The sequence below is a fragment of the Schistocerca piceifrons genome, chromosome 8 (assembly GCF_021461385.2).
Source record: "Schistocerca piceifrons isolate TAMUIC-IGC-003096 chromosome 8, iqSchPice1.1, whole genome shotgun sequence".
In the NCBI taxonomy this organism is placed as follows: Eukaryota; Metazoa; Arthropoda; class Insecta; order Orthoptera; family Acrididae; genus Schistocerca; species Schistocerca piceifrons.
In genome coordinates, this window is record NC_060145.1 from 417342680 (window position 1) to 417364223 (window position 21544).

The following is a 21544-nucleotide window of genomic DNA, read 5'->3' on the forward strand; positions in this document are numbered from 1 at the left end:
AGCATTTGATTTAAAATTCCTGATAGTCTTGAAAATGGCCATATATTTGATGCCACGGGAAACCTGCCTCTACCTGGTAACATCAGATTCAACTAGCAGCAGTGCACCGATGCGACAAACGTGAGTTGTGGGGTGGGGATTCACAAGCTTGCTAACACTTGTCTCCCTCACACACCAGCATCGCACATCCAGAACACTGTCTAGTCTATGATGAGTCATTGCAGTCTACAGTGCCGGTGAACTTGAACTGAAAGTGATGTGTGTTATCAGTAACAGTAGAATATTTTTATTAGTAACTATTTTGTAATGGATAAAATAAAAAATATTCATATAACGTAGACTATAAATTGAAAGCAATAGTATACGCTGAACAACATGGGAACAGAGCAGCTGAGTGGTATTTTGGCCCTCCACCAACAGAAAAATCCATTTGTGACTGACAGGATAGTAAATAAAAACCAAAAAACAAGAGGAAAACTAAATCTGCAAACAGAAGACTTAATGTAAAATGGTCAGAACTAGACGATGTACTGAAGTGGATCCAAATACACGCTCATACGCGAGCACTGCAGTGCAAGTAAACAGACTTTAAGCGTGAATTTGGTTGGTACTACAAGTTTAGGAAGCATCATGGACGTTCATCTACATCTACATTTATACTCCGTATTCCACCCAATGGTGTGTGGCGGAGGGCACTTTATGTGCCACTGCCATTACCTCCCTTTCCTGTTAATTGTTGCAATTGTGAAGTATGTCTACTCGGAATAAGAGCAAGCTCGATATTTTCCAGTCTCAATTTGTCTTTCACAGAAAATGCTGCACGAGTGTGAAGCGAAAATATCATCTTTCCATCACTTTATTATTCAACGTTGAAAGAAACCAGTGTGGAACTAAGCCAAATAGCAAATATGGATGAAACTCCTCTGACATCTGATGTGTCAAGTAACTGAACTGTTGCTATGAAAGGGGCTACAATTGTAACTAAAAAACAAAAAATGGTGGACATGAAAAAATGCTGTTGTCTTTTCATGTTAAGCTGACAGCATTGAACTTAATCCAATGATAATTTTCAAGTGCAAAACAATGCCAATACCATCTGAAATATAGCCAGGTGTTGTAGTCACGTAAGAGTTGGATGGGTGAGTATGATATGAAATTATGGCTTAACAGCGTATAGGAGAGAAGGAAAGGTGCTTTATTGAAGAAGATGTCTCTTCTCATGCTAGATCAGTTTGGTAATCACTTGAAAAAGTCTGTGAAAGACAAATTGAGTCTGGGAAATACAGAGCTTGCTGTTATTCCAGGAAGACTTACTTCACAATTGCAACCTCTTGACGTCTCAATAAATAAACCATTTAAACTGTATATGAGAGAGGAATGGAACAAATGGATGATGGTAGATGGGTGAAACCCAACATCAATTCACATCAGAGGGAGCTTTAAAATGACCCACAGACAAGTGTGTCAGTGGATAAAACAGCCGTGGTCTAGAGTGAGAGCAGACATTATTGTTAAATCTTTCAAGACGTGTAGCATAAGTAATGCTCTCGATGGCAGTGAAGATCATCTTACATATGAAGAGGACAACAATGAAGAGAGGAAGAGGAAGAAGAAGAAAGTTGAGATGACAATTTTTAGGGATTTTTAGGGTTATTTTGGTTTTATACACTAAGAATTGTTTTCTAGTCTGGTTTTACAATCTAATAATAAAAATGGTAAAAATGTTATTTAAAAAATTTGCATAAAAAATTAATGTGCGTCTTATAGTCTGTAAAATATAGTATGCGGTGTTGATCATAAGTGACAAGCTAAAACTTGGATACAAATACTTATCTCTCACAAGCAATGTGGTACTGATTGCACTAAAAGAGGGCTTTTTTACAGGCTAACTTTTCTACAGGAAATGGCTAATATGGAGAAACATCTGTGGTTTATTGATATTGAGTCAGTCAGTGATGCAAGATCAAATAAAATGGTTGGTAAACACATTTCAATGTAAGGCAAGTAACTGCATTACAATCCTGGTTTTGCAAACAGTTTTAAAATTTCAGGAATTACTTTCAGTTGCTTTCATTTCACCCTGTGATGATCAATTAGTATAAGTGCTCTGGGCTGCCCATTTTATACCATTTGCTACCATTTTGTCAACAAGCTGGATTGTTATAGCCTCCATGAAATGTTTAAAAAATATCATGTAATGAAATTCTAGTCACAACAAAAGCCTTACTGGTTTGTGTCTTTTTATGTTATTATTAGAAGAGAACAATCACCATAAACAAAGGGGACAAACTCAGTTGGAAAAAATTATGAGGTATCATGCAAATATTAGTTATGACAGCCTACATTGTGATTTGAACCCTAGAGCTTAAGTGGCATAAGCTCTCAACAAATTCTGCACAGTAAAAACTTGAGCAAGATATATTGTAGAAATCAAACATAAAATGTGTATGGGTTCGGTAATATTCTTTTGCAATAACAAATGTCTAATTTAAGTGTGCGGAGTGTATGTGGGTCCTGATTATGTCATGTCATTCAGAGATAGTAATTAACAGAGCATATATTTTTAAAAATTCATTCTATTATATTTGACCAATTCACTGGGCTACAAATGAAACATAGAAGCAAATTTTAGAGATACAATGTAAGTTTTCTTTCTTACCTGTTGTACAAATGAGTTCTTTTGTGTATCACATATTACATGTGTAACACGATGAACATATGATTCTTCAACCTCACCACCACTTCTTCGAACCAAGGTCTTCCAGTTATTTAGCTCTGGCTCATTTTCATAACCCACAAAGAAAAAGATACAGCCCAAGAGACAGAGGTCAGGTGGAACTGCAGGATAAAAATTTTATATGCTATTTTTGAAAAAGTCAGGTTCAGGTTCAAAAGTGATAACAATTACAACAGTGTTAACATACCCTAACCTTTAAAAATAATCTGAACAAAATGGAAATGTACATTCAATTATGAAATGCTACTGTAGTATTGGGAACACTGTATTTCTGTCACATACATGGCAGAGAAGCAGCCATTTAAAAAGACAGGCCTACAAGCTAATTTCAGCAAAGTAAAAGATAAACATTTACACAGCGAAAAAAAAAAAAAAAAAAAAAAAACTAGAAAACAACTGAAGCCACATACAACCCAGCAATATCTAAACAGGAAATGGTAGACAAAAGTTTCCTTTTCCTTTCTACAACAATCCATCTACACCAAAGATATTGTAACCAGTTTTACATGTTTGGCACGAACAAAACACATTTCAGAAAAAAATCACACAGGCCAACAATTTTTTTTTTAAAAAAAACCTTTTTTTACTTTTATAGCTGATCTTCATAGATTTTTATGAGCTGAATCCAAATATAGCCTTAGTTTTTTTTTATCACCCATAGTTTTTGAGCAATATGCTGTTTATTATATAGTATGAAAATCCTATGCTATACAGAAAACCGGGAAATTAATGAAAGACTTTGTTGCAACATAAGCATTGTTTGTATTTACAGTAATCTACTTAAAACAATGATATGTGTTAATAGAGGTTTCACTTGTCAGCTGGAATTGGTTTGTATTTTCTTTCTCTTTTTTCATTGAAGCTTCTTCTTGTGTAGCTTTTTCTATGATGAGTCGCTTGCTGAACTTCTCGGTGAAGTGACCAACAGTAGTCCTCCATCATGTTGGTGTTCCAGCGACCTTGGTAGTGTTTTTCCATCACTTTAATGTCCTGGTGAAAACACTCTCCTTGCTCCTCACTAACATCTCCCATATTGTCCAGGAAGTAATCAAGGTGACTGTTCAAAAAGTGAACTTTCAGGCTCATTAAACATCCTAAAGTTTTAAATTTCTTTAACATTGTAGCTACAATAGAAACATATTCTGGGTCTTTTCATGTTCTAAGGACTTTGTAACAATTTGCTTGAATGATACCCATGTTTCTCTCTCATTTAAGGTCATTGTAGATTCAAAATTAACATGCCTTCTTTTATTTTAGCTTCTGAAAGATGTGGGAACTTTTGGCGGAGATACTTAAAACATGGTCCATCTTTAGGCAAAGCATTTACAAACTGTTTCATTAGGCCTAACTTTATATGTAGAACTTTTTTTTATTTACAAGGTTTTTGTGTAGAATGTTCTTCTCATCAGGTTTTAAAGACTCCTTCACAGGCCAGTTCTTTCTGCACCAGTGTTGATCTCTAGCCCTACTGTCCCATTCACACAAGAAACATGGAAATTTGGTAAAGCCACCTTGCTGACCAAGAGGCATGCATGTTACTTTTAAATCGTCACATATCATCCAACCATGAGCAGAATGGCCTATTTTATTTAGCAGTATTTCTAGGTTTTCACAGCTTCCTTCCAACAGGTCCAACAGGTATAGATGAATACATGTTGCCATTGTGTAATAAAACATCCTTTAAACTAGTTTTGGATGAATCAATAAACAGCCTCCAGTCTTCCTTTTTTTATTAAATACCAACCTCATTCATCAGACAGGGAAAAATCACCTTCTTGTTGAAAAAACTTGGAAAATTGCTGCTCTCTCTTTCCATACAAGTATATGCTGATTCCAACTGCCAATAAGTTCTTTTCTTTTAATCTAGAGCCAAGCAGTTCAGCTTTTTCTTTCGTTAGGCCCAGATCCCTAACCAAATCGTTACGCTTGGTCTGAGTAAACAATTTGGGCTCTATACTTTCTGTATTACAATGGAATTCATCATCATCTGGTTCATCTAAATCAGATTGTTTTTTAATCACAAATTCACTACAAATATAACAAAAATGGTCAGCAGAGTTTTTACAACCACGATTAGACATTGTACTGAGCATGTGTACAGGAAACGGGAAAGTGAAGTTAGGTTGACAGTAAACAAAACACCATCTGCTAACACAAAAATAGAATCGACCTTTTTTTGCCAGCAAATGTTTTTCAGCAGCGCTACCAGCGTCATCTACATTCATTACACCTCCTTTTTGAACTATTTTAACTATACAAAAGCTGTTAAATTATTTAAAAAATTGTTTAATGTAATAAATTTAACCATAAAATGTGAAGAAATGGTTGGTGATAAAGTTTTTAAGTATCATATTTGGATTTCCCACCCTAAAAAACATAAGAATAAGGTATTTTCAGCAAAAAAGTTTTTGCATCATTGGCCTGTGTTATTGGTGGTGATCAAAAAGTTTCCATTTGAGGGCATTGCTGCAGCATGTATGCAATGTAACGTGACTCCAATGCAGGTATATAACCAGACATGTAGTCAAGGAATTAGCATGGCATTCATGTCTTTCCAAATATGTGAGATAAATGCAGAAATCTGAACAATGGCAATGCTATTACTAAATCCACCCAAATAGAATCAACAAGCTATTATTCTTTTCTTAGCTGCTAAAGGACAAACACCACTAGACATAATCAGAAAATGAATAATGTGTACGGGGCAGCACACCTGTCGAAAACCACCATTGCGGAAAACTACAACAAAGGGTGTTGCTGGTTCATTACAACACAATTACCTATATGGAAAATGCTGTAATGTCAACTCAAGTGGGATACACTTGAAGACACGCTCTATAGGCCTCATCTCTCCCCATGCAATTATCACACCTTCGGTCCCTTGAAAAAGGACTTGGTGGGTCACTGATTGCTGTCAGATGAGGATATGCAGGAGGCAGTTACCAACTCCATCACGCAGCAGGACATGGTGTTTTATCCTATGGCTACTTCAACCTGGTATGTTGGTTGGATGATTTCCTCAATGCTCATGACAATTTCACCTGATTGGCATACCAATTCTGAACTGTACAGCCTCCGAACAGAAACTTTTGGATTGCCCCTTATACCATCTAAAGACCAATTCTTATCAAATACTGAAAAACACTTGGTTCATAAAAAATGTGAATGAGAAGCTAAGGTGCTACAATGTTGTATGTCTACATGTAACAACTTTAATTTAATTTACATTATAAATCTTGTCAGCTGGTTCATAGTATCTTTCATTATTCACAAGCCACTACAGCGGTGCCTCACCAGCTGCTTGCAATCCCAGTTAAGACTAGGTCAAAAAGGTAGGGAACACCCCAGTGGCTAGAACATGCCACCGCAGCTGATGATATGCAAGATGACTGCGAGCAGGACTCTGTCCTCCAAATGTTCAATGACACTTACTCAGAGTTCATCAGCTGCTGTGCACTACTTTACTCAAATGTTGCAAGTAAACTGACAGTGTGACACAGTGGCAATAGCAGCCAATTCATTCTTGATGGTAAGAGATACAAATGATGGGATGCAGTTCCAAGATATGGCTTGGCAGCTAACAGGTCAATTCAATGAAACTGAGTTACAAAATTAATGAGTTAATACTGTACTACATTTTAGTTTAGTGTGTAACATGTAATAAGCATTTTTTACACAGCAGATCTGGTAGTTTTATCGTACTTTTTGCTGAATTAACAAAAACAGTGTAACTCTGAAGGTCTTACAGCAACATTTTAGAAGCAAGTTTTTGAAACTACATTTCTGACGGTCCCATATCTAACAAATGCCCACAGAGATTTATTTATTGGGACATTTTCTAAAATTATCTGTGTGTTATTTTCATAAGTCACAAAAAGAACAGTTTGGAGTTTAATGTCTCTTATATGGTATGTTGTGTCTTATTATAAAGAACTGTGGGATTCATTTAATTTTATTTCACATGTATTGCAGTCTATACGCCCTTTCCACAAGCCATGTGCATTAATAATGTAGCAGACCAATTAGTCTCTAAACGAGACAGCACTTTGAGGTACAGAAAATATAGGTGAGGCTGGTGCTAGGAACGAAACTGCCACAGCACATAAGGCGGACATTCAGGTACCAGATGATGTCAACATCCCCTCACAGCAAAGAAAACACAATTTGCTGCAAATCACAGTACCAGGAAACAACACAAACACTGCAATACTCAGCTATGACCAGTTCAACTCAGTCAAACTTTAACGTGTGCTTGACTATGTTCAAAGTAGTAACGATAAACATAAAATCATGGGTGTTCCTTCTTAAACTGTTAGAACTGGACAGTGATACCAGTAGCGCCCGATTGTTGTTCTACATGAAATTTTTCTTAATACTGACAGCTTTCCTACCAACAACTACACCTGTGTGTTCTGTATACATGAGACAGATAAAGGTTTAGCAACAATGTAGGAAATGACAGATTGTTACATACTGTAAAGAAGATACATCAAGTTGCAGACAGGCACAATTAAAAAACACTACCATAAAGCTTTCGGTCACAACCTTCATCACTAAAAGAGAGAGACACACCAGCACCTGGAGGAGCATTCCAGACTCCAATCCCATAAGTTATCAACCTACTGACATCCTACTGCCACCTCAGAGCAGCACTATCCAACCCCTATCGTACCCACAGTATTCCTCCTCGTCCACCCCTTATAGTAGCTAAACTGTGCCTAGTTGACCTTTTCAACTCGCCATATCCCCGAAACTCCCTACCACCTCTCCACCAAATCCAGAGGCAAAACAGTCCTGTAACGCTGTTGTTAACTTTTCCACCAAAACCCTCAGCTCCACAGAAGTTTCAGTCCTATCTAAAGGCCTTACCTTTAGCCCTACACCCAAATTTAACCATGCTGAACTTTTCAAAGACCTACTCTCCTTATCCCAATTCCTGCAATGGAAGCACTTCTTTGCTGCCAACCTCTCCAACCAAAACTACCCTAATTCCAACATTGAACCCTGCCTCTTCCTGTTCATACCACCGTCCAACTATGATCCTCTCGCCCTCCCACCTAACCACCTTCCAGGAATTTCTCACCTCAAACTTAGCCTCACTATCCCTCCCTAGGTTTCTTTTTCAGAACACCAACCTTTCAGTAGAAGAAAGAACAGCCATACACAACCTCAACACAAATCCTGACCCAATCATCCTATCTGCAGGCAAAGGTTCCACCACTGTTGTTATGAACTACAGTGACAACCTAGCAGAAGACCTCTGCCAATTATCTGACTCCTCCACCTACAAACTTTGCCAGAGTGATCCCATCCCGGAAGTCCAATACAAACTCCAATCCCTGCTTAAGGCCTCACCCTATGACACCAACCTTCTACACACTCCCCAAAATCCACAAACCCTACAATCCTGGACACCCCATTATGGCCGATTATTATGCCATCGCTGAAACAATTTCGGCCCTCATTGTCCAACACTTCAAATCAATGCTCGTAATCCACCTTCCCTTGTCAAAGACACCAACCACTTCCTTCACCAACTGTCCACCAGCCCTACATCTTTACCTCCTGGATCCCTACTTGTCACTGTTGACGCCACCTCCCTATACTATTGACACCACCACCCTACATAACAACATCCCTCATACCTGTGGCCTTACCACTATTGGACACTACCTTTCCCACTGTCCTTCAAGACTCCAAAACCACAACCTCATTCCTCGTACACCTTACTAACTTTATCCTAACCAACAGATACTTCTCATTTGAAGGGAAGGAATATAAACAAATCTGCGACACAGCCATGGGCGCCTGCATGTCACCCTCCTGTGCCAACTTTTTATGGGAGAGGGGACCTTCCTAGCCTCCCAAAACACCAAACCCCTAGTCTGGTACAGATATCTTCATGATATGAACTCAGGGCCAACACAACCTATCTTCATTCCTTCACAATCTCAACACCTTCCCTTCCATCATGCCACCTTCCTAGATGTTCCTCTTTTCTGATGGCTCCATCCACACCTCTGTCCACATTAAGCCCATCAACCACCAACAGTACATGCATTTTGACAGCTGTCATCCCTTTCACACCAAACACTCACTCCCATACAGCCTGGCTACCCAGGGATGGCACAACTGCAGTTACAAATACAAAAAGTCCATTCCGCAGTATGCTGAGAATCTCACCAAGGCCATCACAGACGGGCACTATCTCCCAGACCTAGTCCCCAAACAGATCTCTCGGGCCATTTCCTCTCAGATCCCCAACACTCTCACCAACTCGCAAGATCCCGCCACAAAGGAGTGTCGCCTTTATCACCAAGTACCACACTGGATGGGAACAACATCCTTTGCCAAGACTTTGATTACCTATCATCATGCCCCGAAATGAGACACATCCTACCTGAGATATTTCCCACCCCTCCTAAACTGGTGTTCCATCGTCCACCCAACCTCTACAACATCCGAGTCCATCCCTATGCCACTCATAATCCCAACCCTTTGTCACATGGATTATATCCCTGTGGAAGACCCAGATGCAAAACGTGCCCCATCCATCGACCCAGCAGTTCCTATTTCAGTCCTGTCGCACGTTTATCCTCCGCCATCAGGGGCCAAGCAGCATGTGAAAGCAGTCCTGTCATTTACCAGCTCTGTTGCAATCATTGCACAGCTTTTTATATTGGTATGACTACCAACCAGCTGTCCACTAGGATGAATGGGCATCTCCAAACTGTGGCCAAGAGTAAAGTTATCCTTACATCACATTCTCTGTTCCCATAATTATCCTGGCCTCAATCTACAGTAACATACTGTCTCCACACCCTCCACCAAACAGTTTCCATTCCCTCTGTCCTATCATCTTCTCCCCATTCCTATCTCCCACCTAATTTATTTGCAACCCTCAGTCAACGCATCCACCCATCTTTCCTCGCTCCTCTCCTCTTTTCTCCACCTCCTTGCCCCACAACATCCTGATGCTGTGTCTGTTGGCAGTCTAATCCCTGCACACTCCATCAGACAGCATTCGTCTCTCTCCCCACCCGTACACTATTATCCCCTCCCCTTCCCTGACCCCCTTAATAGTGCTGGTTGCATCCCACATGATCGTTGTATTTTAGCTCGAGATGCTGGAGTTGGCGGTCGTGTGAATGGTGTGGTCTCTCTTTTGCTGATGAAGGCTGTGGCTGGAAGCTTTATGTAAGTGTCTCTTAGTTGTGCTTGTCTGCAACTAGACATGTCTTCTTTACAGTAAGTAGCAATCTGTCTTTACCTACATTGTTGATATTCCTACTGTAGTTCCCATTATCTAACAGATAAAAGTTTTTTGCACCTGATGTTAGTATCTTCACTACCATAACGAGTGATACAGCCAATTGCACTACATCTCATTAGGTGGACAGAGAAGGACGAGGAGGAGAATGAGATTACTGTTCAATGTCCCATCAACAACAAGGTCATTGGAGATAGAGCACAAGCTCGGATTAGGGATGGATGGGGAAGAAAATCATCTGTGCTCTTTCAAAAGAACCTTCCCGGCATTTGCCTGGAGCGATTTAGGAAAATCATGGTAAACCTAAAGCAAGACGCCCGTATGAGGGTTTGAACCGTCATCACCCCAAATGTGAGTCCAGTGTGCTAACCACTGTGCCACTTCACTTGGTCTAGGTTGATTGTACCACAGATGGAATAAAGAACTGGATGTTAAAGTATGTGTGTTGTACAGTGTAAACTCATAAACTCTGTAACTGATCTGCACTTGTACAGTAGGAACATTGCTTTTGTTAGTGTGTTTTTAGTGCACTTAAGTCAAGAAGAATGTGATGTAAGTCATCACTGCTGTACAAATTAGAGGCAAATGCAACTACTGAAAGACAATTTGAATTCCAGTACAATATTATGATAACTACTAGATTATTTGAATTCCAGTACAATATTATGATAACTATTAGATTATTAAAGCAGCGATCTTGTTTTGGGTCATCCGATTTTTGACTGATTTGGTACAGCCCATCAAAATTTCCTCTTCATTTAAAAGAAGCACTCAATGTTGCCAATTATTTGCTGTCTATATTCCAGTCTACATCTACATCTATTCTTTACAAACCACCGTGGTGTGCACAGCAGAGAGTACGTCCCATGTAGCAGTAATTACGGTTTTTTTCCACGTCATTTCATGTCTGGAGTATGGGATAAATGATTGATAATCTAATCTCACCCTCATGATCCCTACAGAAGCAATAGGTACGGGATTGTAGTACATTCCTAGAGTCAACACTTAAAGTCTGTTCTAGAAACTTTGTTGGTAGGCTTTCTCTATCTTCAAGAGACTGCCAGTTCAATTGCTTTAGCACCTCTGTGGCACTCTCCCAGGAATCAAACAAACCTGCAACCATTCAGGCAAATGTCCCCCATTAGTCCTCTTTCGTATGAGTCCCACACACTCCAGCAATACTCTAGAACAGGTTGCACAAATGATTTCTAAGCAATCTCCTTCATAGACAGATTGCATTTCCCCATTTGTCTACCAATAAACTGAAGTCTGCCCTGTGCTTTACCTACAACTTGGCTAATGTGACAATTTCATTTCATATCCCTATAAAGCGTTACAAGCAGGTTTATGTATGAGTTAACTGACTCTGTGACTCACCGATATCACAGTCAAAGGATACTGTGGGTCCCCCCTCCACCCCAGTGCTCCCCATTTTTGAAGTGAACTACTTTACATTTCCGAACATTTAAAGCAAGTTGCCAGCCTTGGCATCACTTTGAAATCTTATCAAGATTTGACTGAGTATTTACACAACTTCTTTCAGACAGTACTTCATTAGAGACACGTATCATCGGCAAAAAGTCTGAGGTTACTATGAATACTGCCCACAAAGTTATTCATATACAATAGCAACAGCAAGGGTCCTGACACACTTCACTGGAGTACTTTCAAAATTACTTCTACATCTGTTGATCAAAAAATCCTCAGTTCAGTCACAAATTTTGCTTGATACCCCATATCATAATACTTTTGATAGTAAGCACAAATTGAGTCAAATGCTTTTTGGAAATCAAGAAATACTCCATCCACTTGACTGCCTTAGTCCAAAGCTCTCAGCATGTCATGTGAAAAAAGTGCAAGTTAGGTTTCACGTGAGCAATGATTTCAGAAATCGTGCTGGTTGGGATAGAGGAGGTCATTCTCCTCATTATGTTCAAACTCAGAATATGCTCTAAGATTCTACAATAAATCTATGTTAAATATGGTAGTTTTATGGCTCACTTCCACTGCTCTCCTTGTAAATGGGTGTGACCTCCACTTTCTTCTAATTACAGGGCAAGGGTTTTTGTTTGAGGGATTTACAACAGACTATAGTTAACAGAGGGGCTAACTCTGCTGCAAATGTAGTATAGAATCTGACAGGGATTCCAGTGGGCTCTGGAGCTCCATTCAATTTTAATATTTCAGCTGTTGCTCAACACAACTAACTCTAACACTTATTTCATTCATCCATTCAGTGGTACCAGGATTAGCTGGGGCAACTCTAGTGGGTTTTCCTTTGAAAGGAACATTTAAAAATAGAGTCAAGTGTTCTGATTTTGCTTTTTTACCCTCCACTTCAATGCATGTCTCATCCACAAGTGACTGGACACTGACTTTGGTGCTACTAACATCTTTTACATATGATCAGAATTTCTTCGGGTTCTGTGGTAGATCATTTGAAAATGTTCTGCTACAATAGTCACTAAATACTTCACTCATTGCTCTCTCGATAGCTAAATGTGTTTCATTTAGCACCTCTCTATCTACAGTCCTATGTTTTGTTTTACATTGATTATGCAGTAGCCTCTGTTTCTTTAGAAACTTCTTTTCAGTGACTGTATAAAATGGAGAGACTCTCCCATTATCAACTGTTCTACTGGGTATATATCTATCCAGTGCATTGTCAACTATTCTTAAACTTCAGCCATTGTTCCTATACCGGCTCTTGTCCTGTGCTGAAAGTTCCAAGTTGCTCACTGAGATATGACATTACTGAACATGAATATCTTTCTGCTTGTTTTAGTTGTTCTTTGTACTTTGGTAATCACTGCTGTACAACCGCGCCATGATAACTGATACCAGTTTCAATGTGGACACCCTCAAAAAGGTAAGGTATATTTGTTGCCATTAGTGCTAATACATTTCCATTATGAATGGGATTCCTAATTATCTTTTCTAAGTAGTTTTCAAGGAAGGCATTTAGTAATATTTCACAGACTGTCTTGTCAGTCCACCACTGATGAAACTGTAATGCTCCCAACTGATAATTGGATACTTAAAGCAGTGATTACAGTACAATTGGGGAACTTACATACAACTGAGGTGAGGTTTCCCCTAAAGTTTTCAGTTACATCAGGAGGTTTTATGCCCACCGATAATGCTGAGTCTTGCCCAAACAATTCTGCATCCACCTTCAATTTTTATATTGGTGGATTTGAGTTTCTTGTCTACTGCACAAATACACGAACTCCATTTCCCACTAGTCTGTCCTTTTGATATACACTTAAACTTTCCGAAAAAATCCCACTGCTATCATATTCAGGTTTTAAATAGCTTTCTGTAGCTCGACTCTCGATGTTCCTTTACAATTTTTGTCCTTTAGAGCTCCCTCTAGTAATACGATGACTTAACCTATGTTCCATCACCCTGCCCTTTCTAGTTAAACTTTCGCATTTCCTAGCTTATCAGTCCACTTAACTTTCAGTATCTTTCTATAGCACCACACCTCACAGTTTCTTCTTCTTCTGCTTTTACGGCCTCATTGGACCACTTCAGTCAATCATTTCTGGTCCTCTTCTTTGGTATTTTCCCCTTCCGAGTGGCCCAGTATTTCTTCATTCGTTCCGATGCTTTTCATCGTTCCTTATCTGTAAATACCCTTTTCATTGTATGTCGTTTGTCAATTTTTGGTTTAAATCTTATTTCTGTGTCCCTCAACTTCTTTAAATTTGGCGTTTTGTTCTGCAAATCATCCAGAGTTATTTCCAGTTCTTCCATATCCTCTCTTATTTCCTTAAGTCATCCTCCTTGTTGTTTCAAATTCCAGAGTTTCTCAATAATTTTCCTTGATAATCTGGTTTCTGGTGTCCTCAGAATGTGACCACAAAAAGAGATCCTTTTCTTTCGTATAGTATCAGTGATGGGCTCCAGTTCTCTGTATATCACTTCATTTGGAACTATCTGCCATTGCCCAGCTTTTTGATATTTCTTATTTATGCATGTTCTAGCAATTCTTCTCTCTACTTTTAAAATTTTGTCAATTCTGTTTTTCTGGGTGACTTTAAAAAGAGTTTCACTTCCGTATGTAACCTCTGGTTGAACCACCGTCTTGTAATGTTTTAATTTTGTTTTAATTGATAGACATTTTTTATTGTACGTAGACCATGTTAGTTTTTGAGCTTTTATCATTTTATTAGTTCTTGCTCGCCATGCAGGTTTCTCGTCCAATTTATGTGTTATAATTTCACCCAGGTATTTAAACTGTTTCACTATTTTAATTTCCCTAATGTTCACTGTGATGTGATCTATTACAAGTGGATCCGTTACCATTATTTCAGTCTTTTCAAATGATATCTGGAGTCCTAATTTTTGTGCTATATTTTGTAAGCTTGTTATTTGTTTCGTGGCTTCCTGAATATTATTAGCTAGTAATGCTAGGTCATCAGCAAATCCCAAGCAATTTAGGTTTATTTTATCTTTCTTAGTTCCAATTTTAATATTCATAGGATTTTCCTTGTACCATTCTCTCATTACATATTCAAGAGCACAATTGAATAGCAATGGTGATAAACAATCTCCCTGTCTCAACCCTGTTTTAATCGTAAATGGTTCAGATATTTCTCCTCTAAATTTTACTTTGGATTTGGTGTTTGTTAAGGTTAACTGTATCATTTTTATTAATTTAGGATGAAGTCCAAAAGTCCTTAATATTTTCATCATTGAAGATCTATGGATGCAATCATACGCCTTTTTGAAATCTACAAAGGTTATGACTAGTTGTTTTTGCCTTCTTTTGTAGACATCCATAACTAACTTCAAGGTGATTATCTGTTCTGGGCAGCTTCTCCAGGATCTAAATCCTCCTTGATATTCTCCCAGTTCCAGTTCTAGTTGATCTTTACAGCGGTTGTATAGTATTCTTGACATGATCTTATACGTGCAGTCCAAAAGGGAAATTCCTCTATAGTTGTCTGGATTTGATTTTTCTCCTTTCTTATGTAATGGATGTATTATAGCAGTAGTCCAATTTGCTGGTAATTTCTCTTCATTCCAGATTTTTACTATGCATTGGTGTAATGCTATCTTTACTGGTTCTGCTGCATATTTCCAAAGTTCAGCAAACGTTTGATCTTCTCCACTTGCTTTGTAGTTTTTGAGTTCTTTTAAAGCTCTGTAGACCTCATTAATTGTAGGTGGATTTATATTTTCTGCTGGTGTTTTAATTGGGGTTTCTGAGTTTATCTGAAGAAGTTCTGGGGGATCTTCACAATTTAGTAACTTGTTAAATGTTTCTGCTAGAATTTCTGTATTTTTACTATTGCTATGGGCTAGGTTATTATCTTTAACTTTTAACATTAATGTTGGAGGATCATATCTTTGTAATTGTCTGCCAAATATTTTTAAATTATCTTCTTTTCTGTTTTTCACACAGTCCATGATTCAATATCATGCAATGCTGTGCACCAAGAGATACTTTTTAAGAAATTTTCCCCCACCAGTGCCCTGTTTTCTTACCGTTACAGTAGTGCCCAATACAAGCAGTCATTTAGTGTTTCACCATTAGAACATATACAAACAACACTCTGTGTACTGCAGAGATCTATATCATTTTTGAACACAATAAATATTTTATACTTGACGGATACATCTTTTGATGTAGACGTGTAGCGTATATGCCACTGATGGTGGACTATGTACTCGAATTTCAGTCTGGCAAATAAATACGAAAACTCATAGTATAATAAATGATGACGTTTCTCAAATGTCCTTTTAGTAAGAACTGACTTCTTTGGCAGTGCTTATCTGCTTCCTATGTTCTCTTTGCTCCATACAACACGCTATTTTTCTTCTAAGGTAGCAGAATTCCTTCACTTCATGTGCTACACCTCATCCTCTATTTTGATGTTACGTTTATCACTTATTTCATTTCTGCAACTTCTAAACACTTTTGTCATCATCCTTTCATAGTTTGTGTGCTGTAGACTGTTTGTGCTATTTAACAGGTGCTATAATTCTTCCTTACTTTCACAGAGGATAGGAAGGTCTTCAGTGTGTCTTTATCACTGATATTCTTTTAATACCATACTGGAACCTTTCTATTATTTCCTTTATTGCTTCTTGGTAAACAGATCGGGCAATAGAGTAGAAAGACTGCATCCCTGCCTTTTGGTCAGCGTTTCTCTATGGGACTTCCATTCTTACTGTTTCCTCTTGGTTCTTGCGTATATGGTAATTACTAATATTTCTCCATAGCATACATATATTTTTATGAGGATTTAATTATTTTTTACCAGTTTACATGGCTGAACACTTTTTCGTCATTTTTTTTCTATTTTCCATAGTTCCTTGTTTGCTTCAAAATTTGGTGGAGGTATGTTCTGTCTATGCAACTAGTAGACAGTTTGTTTACTGCCATACATGTTTCTTCAGTGACGATTTCCAGCACTGTTAGCTCATTTGTGTGGTCCTGGAGATACATTCATTAGTCTCCATGCTCCAGTGGGCCTATTTACGGCATTCTTTCACCCACATTTGATTCAACAGATCGGATACATCACTTGCATTTCATATTTTGTGTTCAACATGTGCGTGTTTTCAGTGTGTAGTGTTGCCAACAGTTGGCAACACTACACACCCAAAACACACATATGCTGAACACAAAATATAAAGTGCAAATGATGTATGTGATGTGGTGAATCAAATGTGGGTGAACAAATGCCAGAAATCAGCCAATTGGAGCTTGGAGACTAACGAAAACATCTCCAGGACCACACAAATGGGCCAACAATGTTGGAAATTGCCACTGGAGATGCTTCACAAAGAGAAGTAGTGAAACGCATATGTCAATAAGCAAACTGTCTTTAACTATTTGCATAGATGGAACATACCTCCATGAACTTATTCTGGGCTGACAAATCCCATGACAGTGTCTTAGTTTTACTTAATTTTTGCTTCCATTATCAAGCACAATTAGTTGCCACTTCCACCAATGATTTTGGAAAGTCAAAGGAATCTTACCAAACTCTGAATCTAATACTGGATCCTCTACATCTTCCATATCGACAGGCACTTCTTCTTCTATCATAATAAAGGTTTTTTTCTCCTCACACAGGCCCCCAATGTACCCTTTCCACATATCCGCTCTCTCCTCTCATTGCACATTCACTTCCTATTCCCTTAATTTCTTATTTTGTTGTACTCCCTTTTCCCCACTCCATAATTTGAATTACTTTTTTTTCTTTCTTTTTTTTACAAACAACTGAATTTCTTCTTGAGCCCACAGTTTCCTCAGTTACCATTTTTATACCAAAATTTGTTTGTTCAACTTCTGTTATTACCCTTTTCAGGGTTATCCATTCTTCCTCAACACAAGTAACCTGCTGTAGTATTCATTACTGCAGTATCTACATCCCTAGAGAACTTTGAACGTACATAATCATTCCTCAATATTTCAGTATCCTATTTCCTTATACTTAGATGTCTCCAAGTGATTCTCTTAAATTTTATCACAGTCATCAATACTAAACTGCGACCTAAGTTTACATATAACTAATTTAATAAAAGTAAAACTGAAACTGTATATCCATAAATGGAGTAAAAAAGTAAATGGGAGTGACTCCATCAGATTACTAGGAATATATGTGGACCTGCAACTGAAATGGGTTGTACACACAGAATAGTTCTGAAATAAATTTTGTGATTTTTACCAATTAAAGCCTTGTGTTAGTAATAACTAGCTTCTGCCTTCATACTATGCTTTCCTTCACACCCACTTCATATACAGAAATATCCTACAGTTCAGAACCAATGTTCATGCGGCAAAGAACACAGTGAGGACAATTATAGGCAGTATAGATAGTCATGCCAGCCACCATTCAAAGAACAAAAGATAATAACAGTACCTTCCCTCTATATTAAAGCCTATCTCCTTTCATTAAGAAAGCAGACAGAAACCCTTAACTTGCAGAAGTGCCGTCCACCATTACGAAACAAAAAGCAGAAATAATGTAGATTTAAAGTACACTAGTTTAAATAAGTGCCAACCCTGACAGTGAGAGAGCTACCTTACAATTACTGAGCCAGGTATCTACACAATCTATTAATCAATAGATGTGTTTAAGAGGAATAAGACTTCCATAATAGCATAGAACCCTAAATACAACATGTAAATTTCAATGCAAAATCTTATTATTGTACACCTGCATAAATCCAATAGTTCAGGAATAAACAAACTACAATCCAATATTTGATTGCAAAAGCTCTGTCTCCCCATAATGTAATGCAGCTGGTACTTTCCTATCCCTCCTAGCCCTTTGAACGCATACCTCCTCCAATTGTGATTTTTTAACAGTGTATTACAAGCTGAAATTCATGGCAGAGCTCAGGAAGTTGTCCTCTTCTCTCATTATTATTACGGAGCTAGTATTCTCCTGCAACTCTGCCTTCCATTCCTTCCCCTGCAATAATGTTCCAATCATGCCATGATAAATAGATTTTCATATCCCATTATATAATGACCTATCCATTCAGTTACCTCGTATACTCTGTATGTCGTCTCCCACTTATGACGTCAGCATTTGTACCTGAACTATTTGTTTATACTAACTCCCTCTTTGCATTACCTTCCTATTTGCAATGAATCCTACTCCTGATACACCATTTTATGACACAGTTGATATTAGCCTCTATTCACCTGACCAAATGTCTTTACCTTTCTTCCACTTCACTTCAATGAAGCATAGTACACCTAGACTCATCATTCAAATTTTCCATTTTAGATTTTCTAGCATACCAAATTTATTGAAACTTCTGACATTATATGCTCCAACAAATACAACATTATCCTTATTTTTATCAAAAAGTTACACCCCTCTGGCAGTCCCCTCCCGGAGATCTGAATGGGCGACTAATCTGGCATCATGCAGCATTGAGGAGATCACCTGTCCCCTTTTAATTACAAGCTACATTTCATGCTGAAACACTTTGTGTCTTTAAAGCAGTAGTTACCATTGCCTTCTGCTTTCTCATGCCACTGGTCATAGCTGATTCTTCCACCTTTAAACGTGGTTTCCCACTTGAAGACCAACCGGTTGCTCTGTACATATGCCTTTTTTTTCTTATACCATAAGTCTTCAGCCACTATAGTTTGATCTTTATTCAAAATCTAAGCAGAGATTGGGGTCAAACCCTGGAGTCAGGACCTTTGGATTAGTAGTCAAAGATACTGCCATGACCAAGACACCAACATTTGATTGAGGACAATTCAGAAGCAATTTATGGTGCTGGTTAATTAACATTAACAGAACTCAGTGACACATACTGTTCCTGCCTTGTTGCTTGGTTCACAGAATCCCTCCAAATGGCCTTACCAACAAATTATCCATCTCCGGCTGCCAACCCTCCTTCCACAATGACACAAGACCACCTGTTCAGATTCTGCTAATCCTTAGCCCTCACCAACATAGTACTGCAAAACCATATCAACCAAGCTCAAACCTCCTTGCAGTACCTTGTCCCCATCCACAACATGCACAATGCCATCTCAGAAAGCTCTCCACCCCACTCACTTCCTACTCCTGCCTTAGAGTATCCCTGTCCACCACCTCTACAACAACCTCCAAACCTCTTCCATGTCCCCTCACAGCTGATAAACCCTGTCTCGCAGACCTACTATACTTACTCCACCCTCCAAAAATCCCTCCCACCACCACACAGCATCCAGAACCTAAACAGACCTAAAACACAGTCATGAACCTTTCCTCCAGAAACCTTAGACCCACAGAAATATCAGTCCTTTCCAAAGGCCTTACCTTTTGCCCCACTCCCAAATTCAATCATGAAGGTCTTGTTAAAGACCTTCTCTCCTTCTCCAGGTCCCTGCAGAAAAAACACTTTTTCGCCACCAACTCTACCAATCAGACAAAGACCAATGCTGAACCCTGCGTAACTCAGTTCACTCTTCCAGCCAACCGTGATCCACCCCCACTGCCCCAAATCACACCCTGTTAACTTTCCAGAACTTCTTAACCTTGAACCTGGCCTCACAATCATTCCCCAAATCCCTCAACATGCAAACTAACCTTATATCTGTAGAAAGAACCACAGTCCACCATCTAAAATCTTATGCTGACCTTATAATCCTATCTATGGACAAAGGCCCCACCACTGTTGTTTTGAACCACAATGATTACATGGCAGAAGGACTCCACCAGCTGTCATGCACTCCCACCTACAAACCTTGCCACAATGAGCCCATTCCAGAAATCCAGCAGGATCGCCAGTCACTCGTAAAATCCTTAGGCCCACCCCAGAACCTCTCCTCGGAGTCCATTTCTGTGATCATCCCTACCACTCCATGTACACCAACCTTCTACATGCTTCCTAAAGCCCATAAACTCAACCACCCAGGATGCTCCATTGTGGTCAGTTACTGTGCCCCACTGAGAGAATCTCTGCTCTTGTAGACCAACTCCTTCAACCTATTATCCACAACTTACCCTTCTATATAAAAGATATCACCCATTTCCTTCACTGGCTCTCCACAGTTCCTGTCCCTTTACCACAAAGGGCCCTGCTGGTCACTACTGATGCCCCCTCCCTTTACACTACTGATATTGAACACTACCCGATGGATTCTAAACCAACGACCTCCTTCTTAACCGCCATGACCAACTATATCCTCACTCACAATTACTTCTCCTTTGAAGGCATTACCTACGAACAAATCCAGGGTACAGCTAGGGGCACCCGCATGGGACCATCTTCTGTCAACCTATCTACGGGCCATCTAGAGGAATCCTCCCTAAACACTCAGAATCCTAAACCCCTCACCTGGTTCAGATTCACTGATGACATCTCTGCAATCTGGATCAAGGGTGAGGACACCCTATCCACATTTCTTCAGAACATCAACAGCTTCTCCTCCGTTCTCTTCACCTGGTCCTACTTGACCAAACAAGCCATCTTCCTAGATGTTGACCTCCACCTCAAAGATGGCTTCATTAGTTCCTCCATCCATATCAAACCAACTAACCACCAGCAATACCTCCACTTCAACAGCTGCCACCTGTTCCATACCAAGAAGTCCTTCCATACAGCCTAGCAATCCATGGTCATCGCAGCTACAGTAACGAGCAGTCCCTCTCGAATTATATCAAGGGTCCCACCAAAGCCTTCACAGACCGTAATTATCCTCCCAAACTTGTACAAAAACAAATGTCCTGTGCCTTATCTTTCCAGTCTCCCACCGTCCAGCCACAGAGGAGCATTCCCCTCGTAACTCAGTACCACCCAGGACTGGGGCAACTGAATTACATTCTCCGCCAGCATTTCGACTCACTCTCGTCGTGCCCTAAAATGAGAAATGTCCTGCCCACTATCCTTCCCAACCCTCCAGTCATATTCCGCCATCCAACAAACCTACAAAATATACTCGTCCTTCCCTACACAATCCCTGCTCCCAACCCCTTACCTCATGGCTCATACCCCTGTAATCGACCTAGATGCAAAACCTGTCCCATACTTCCTCCCACCCTCAACTACTCCAGTCCGGTCAC

The 21544-nt window shown here is 39.2% G+C and overlaps 1 protein-coding gene across 1 annotated transcript in view; it reads right to left on the reverse strand.

Annotated features, from left to right (window-relative positions):
* Positions 1–21544, reverse strand: part of LOC124711240 (PAX-interacting protein 1-like) — a 175783-nt gene that overhangs the window by 45230 nt on the left and 109009 nt on the right. Inside the window, exon 15 of the mRNA XM_047241200.1 lies at positions 2660–2838. Coding sequence (XP_047097156.1) covers positions 2660–2838 — 179 coding nt within the window. The remainder of the gene's footprint in view (positions 1–2659; positions 2839–21544) is intronic.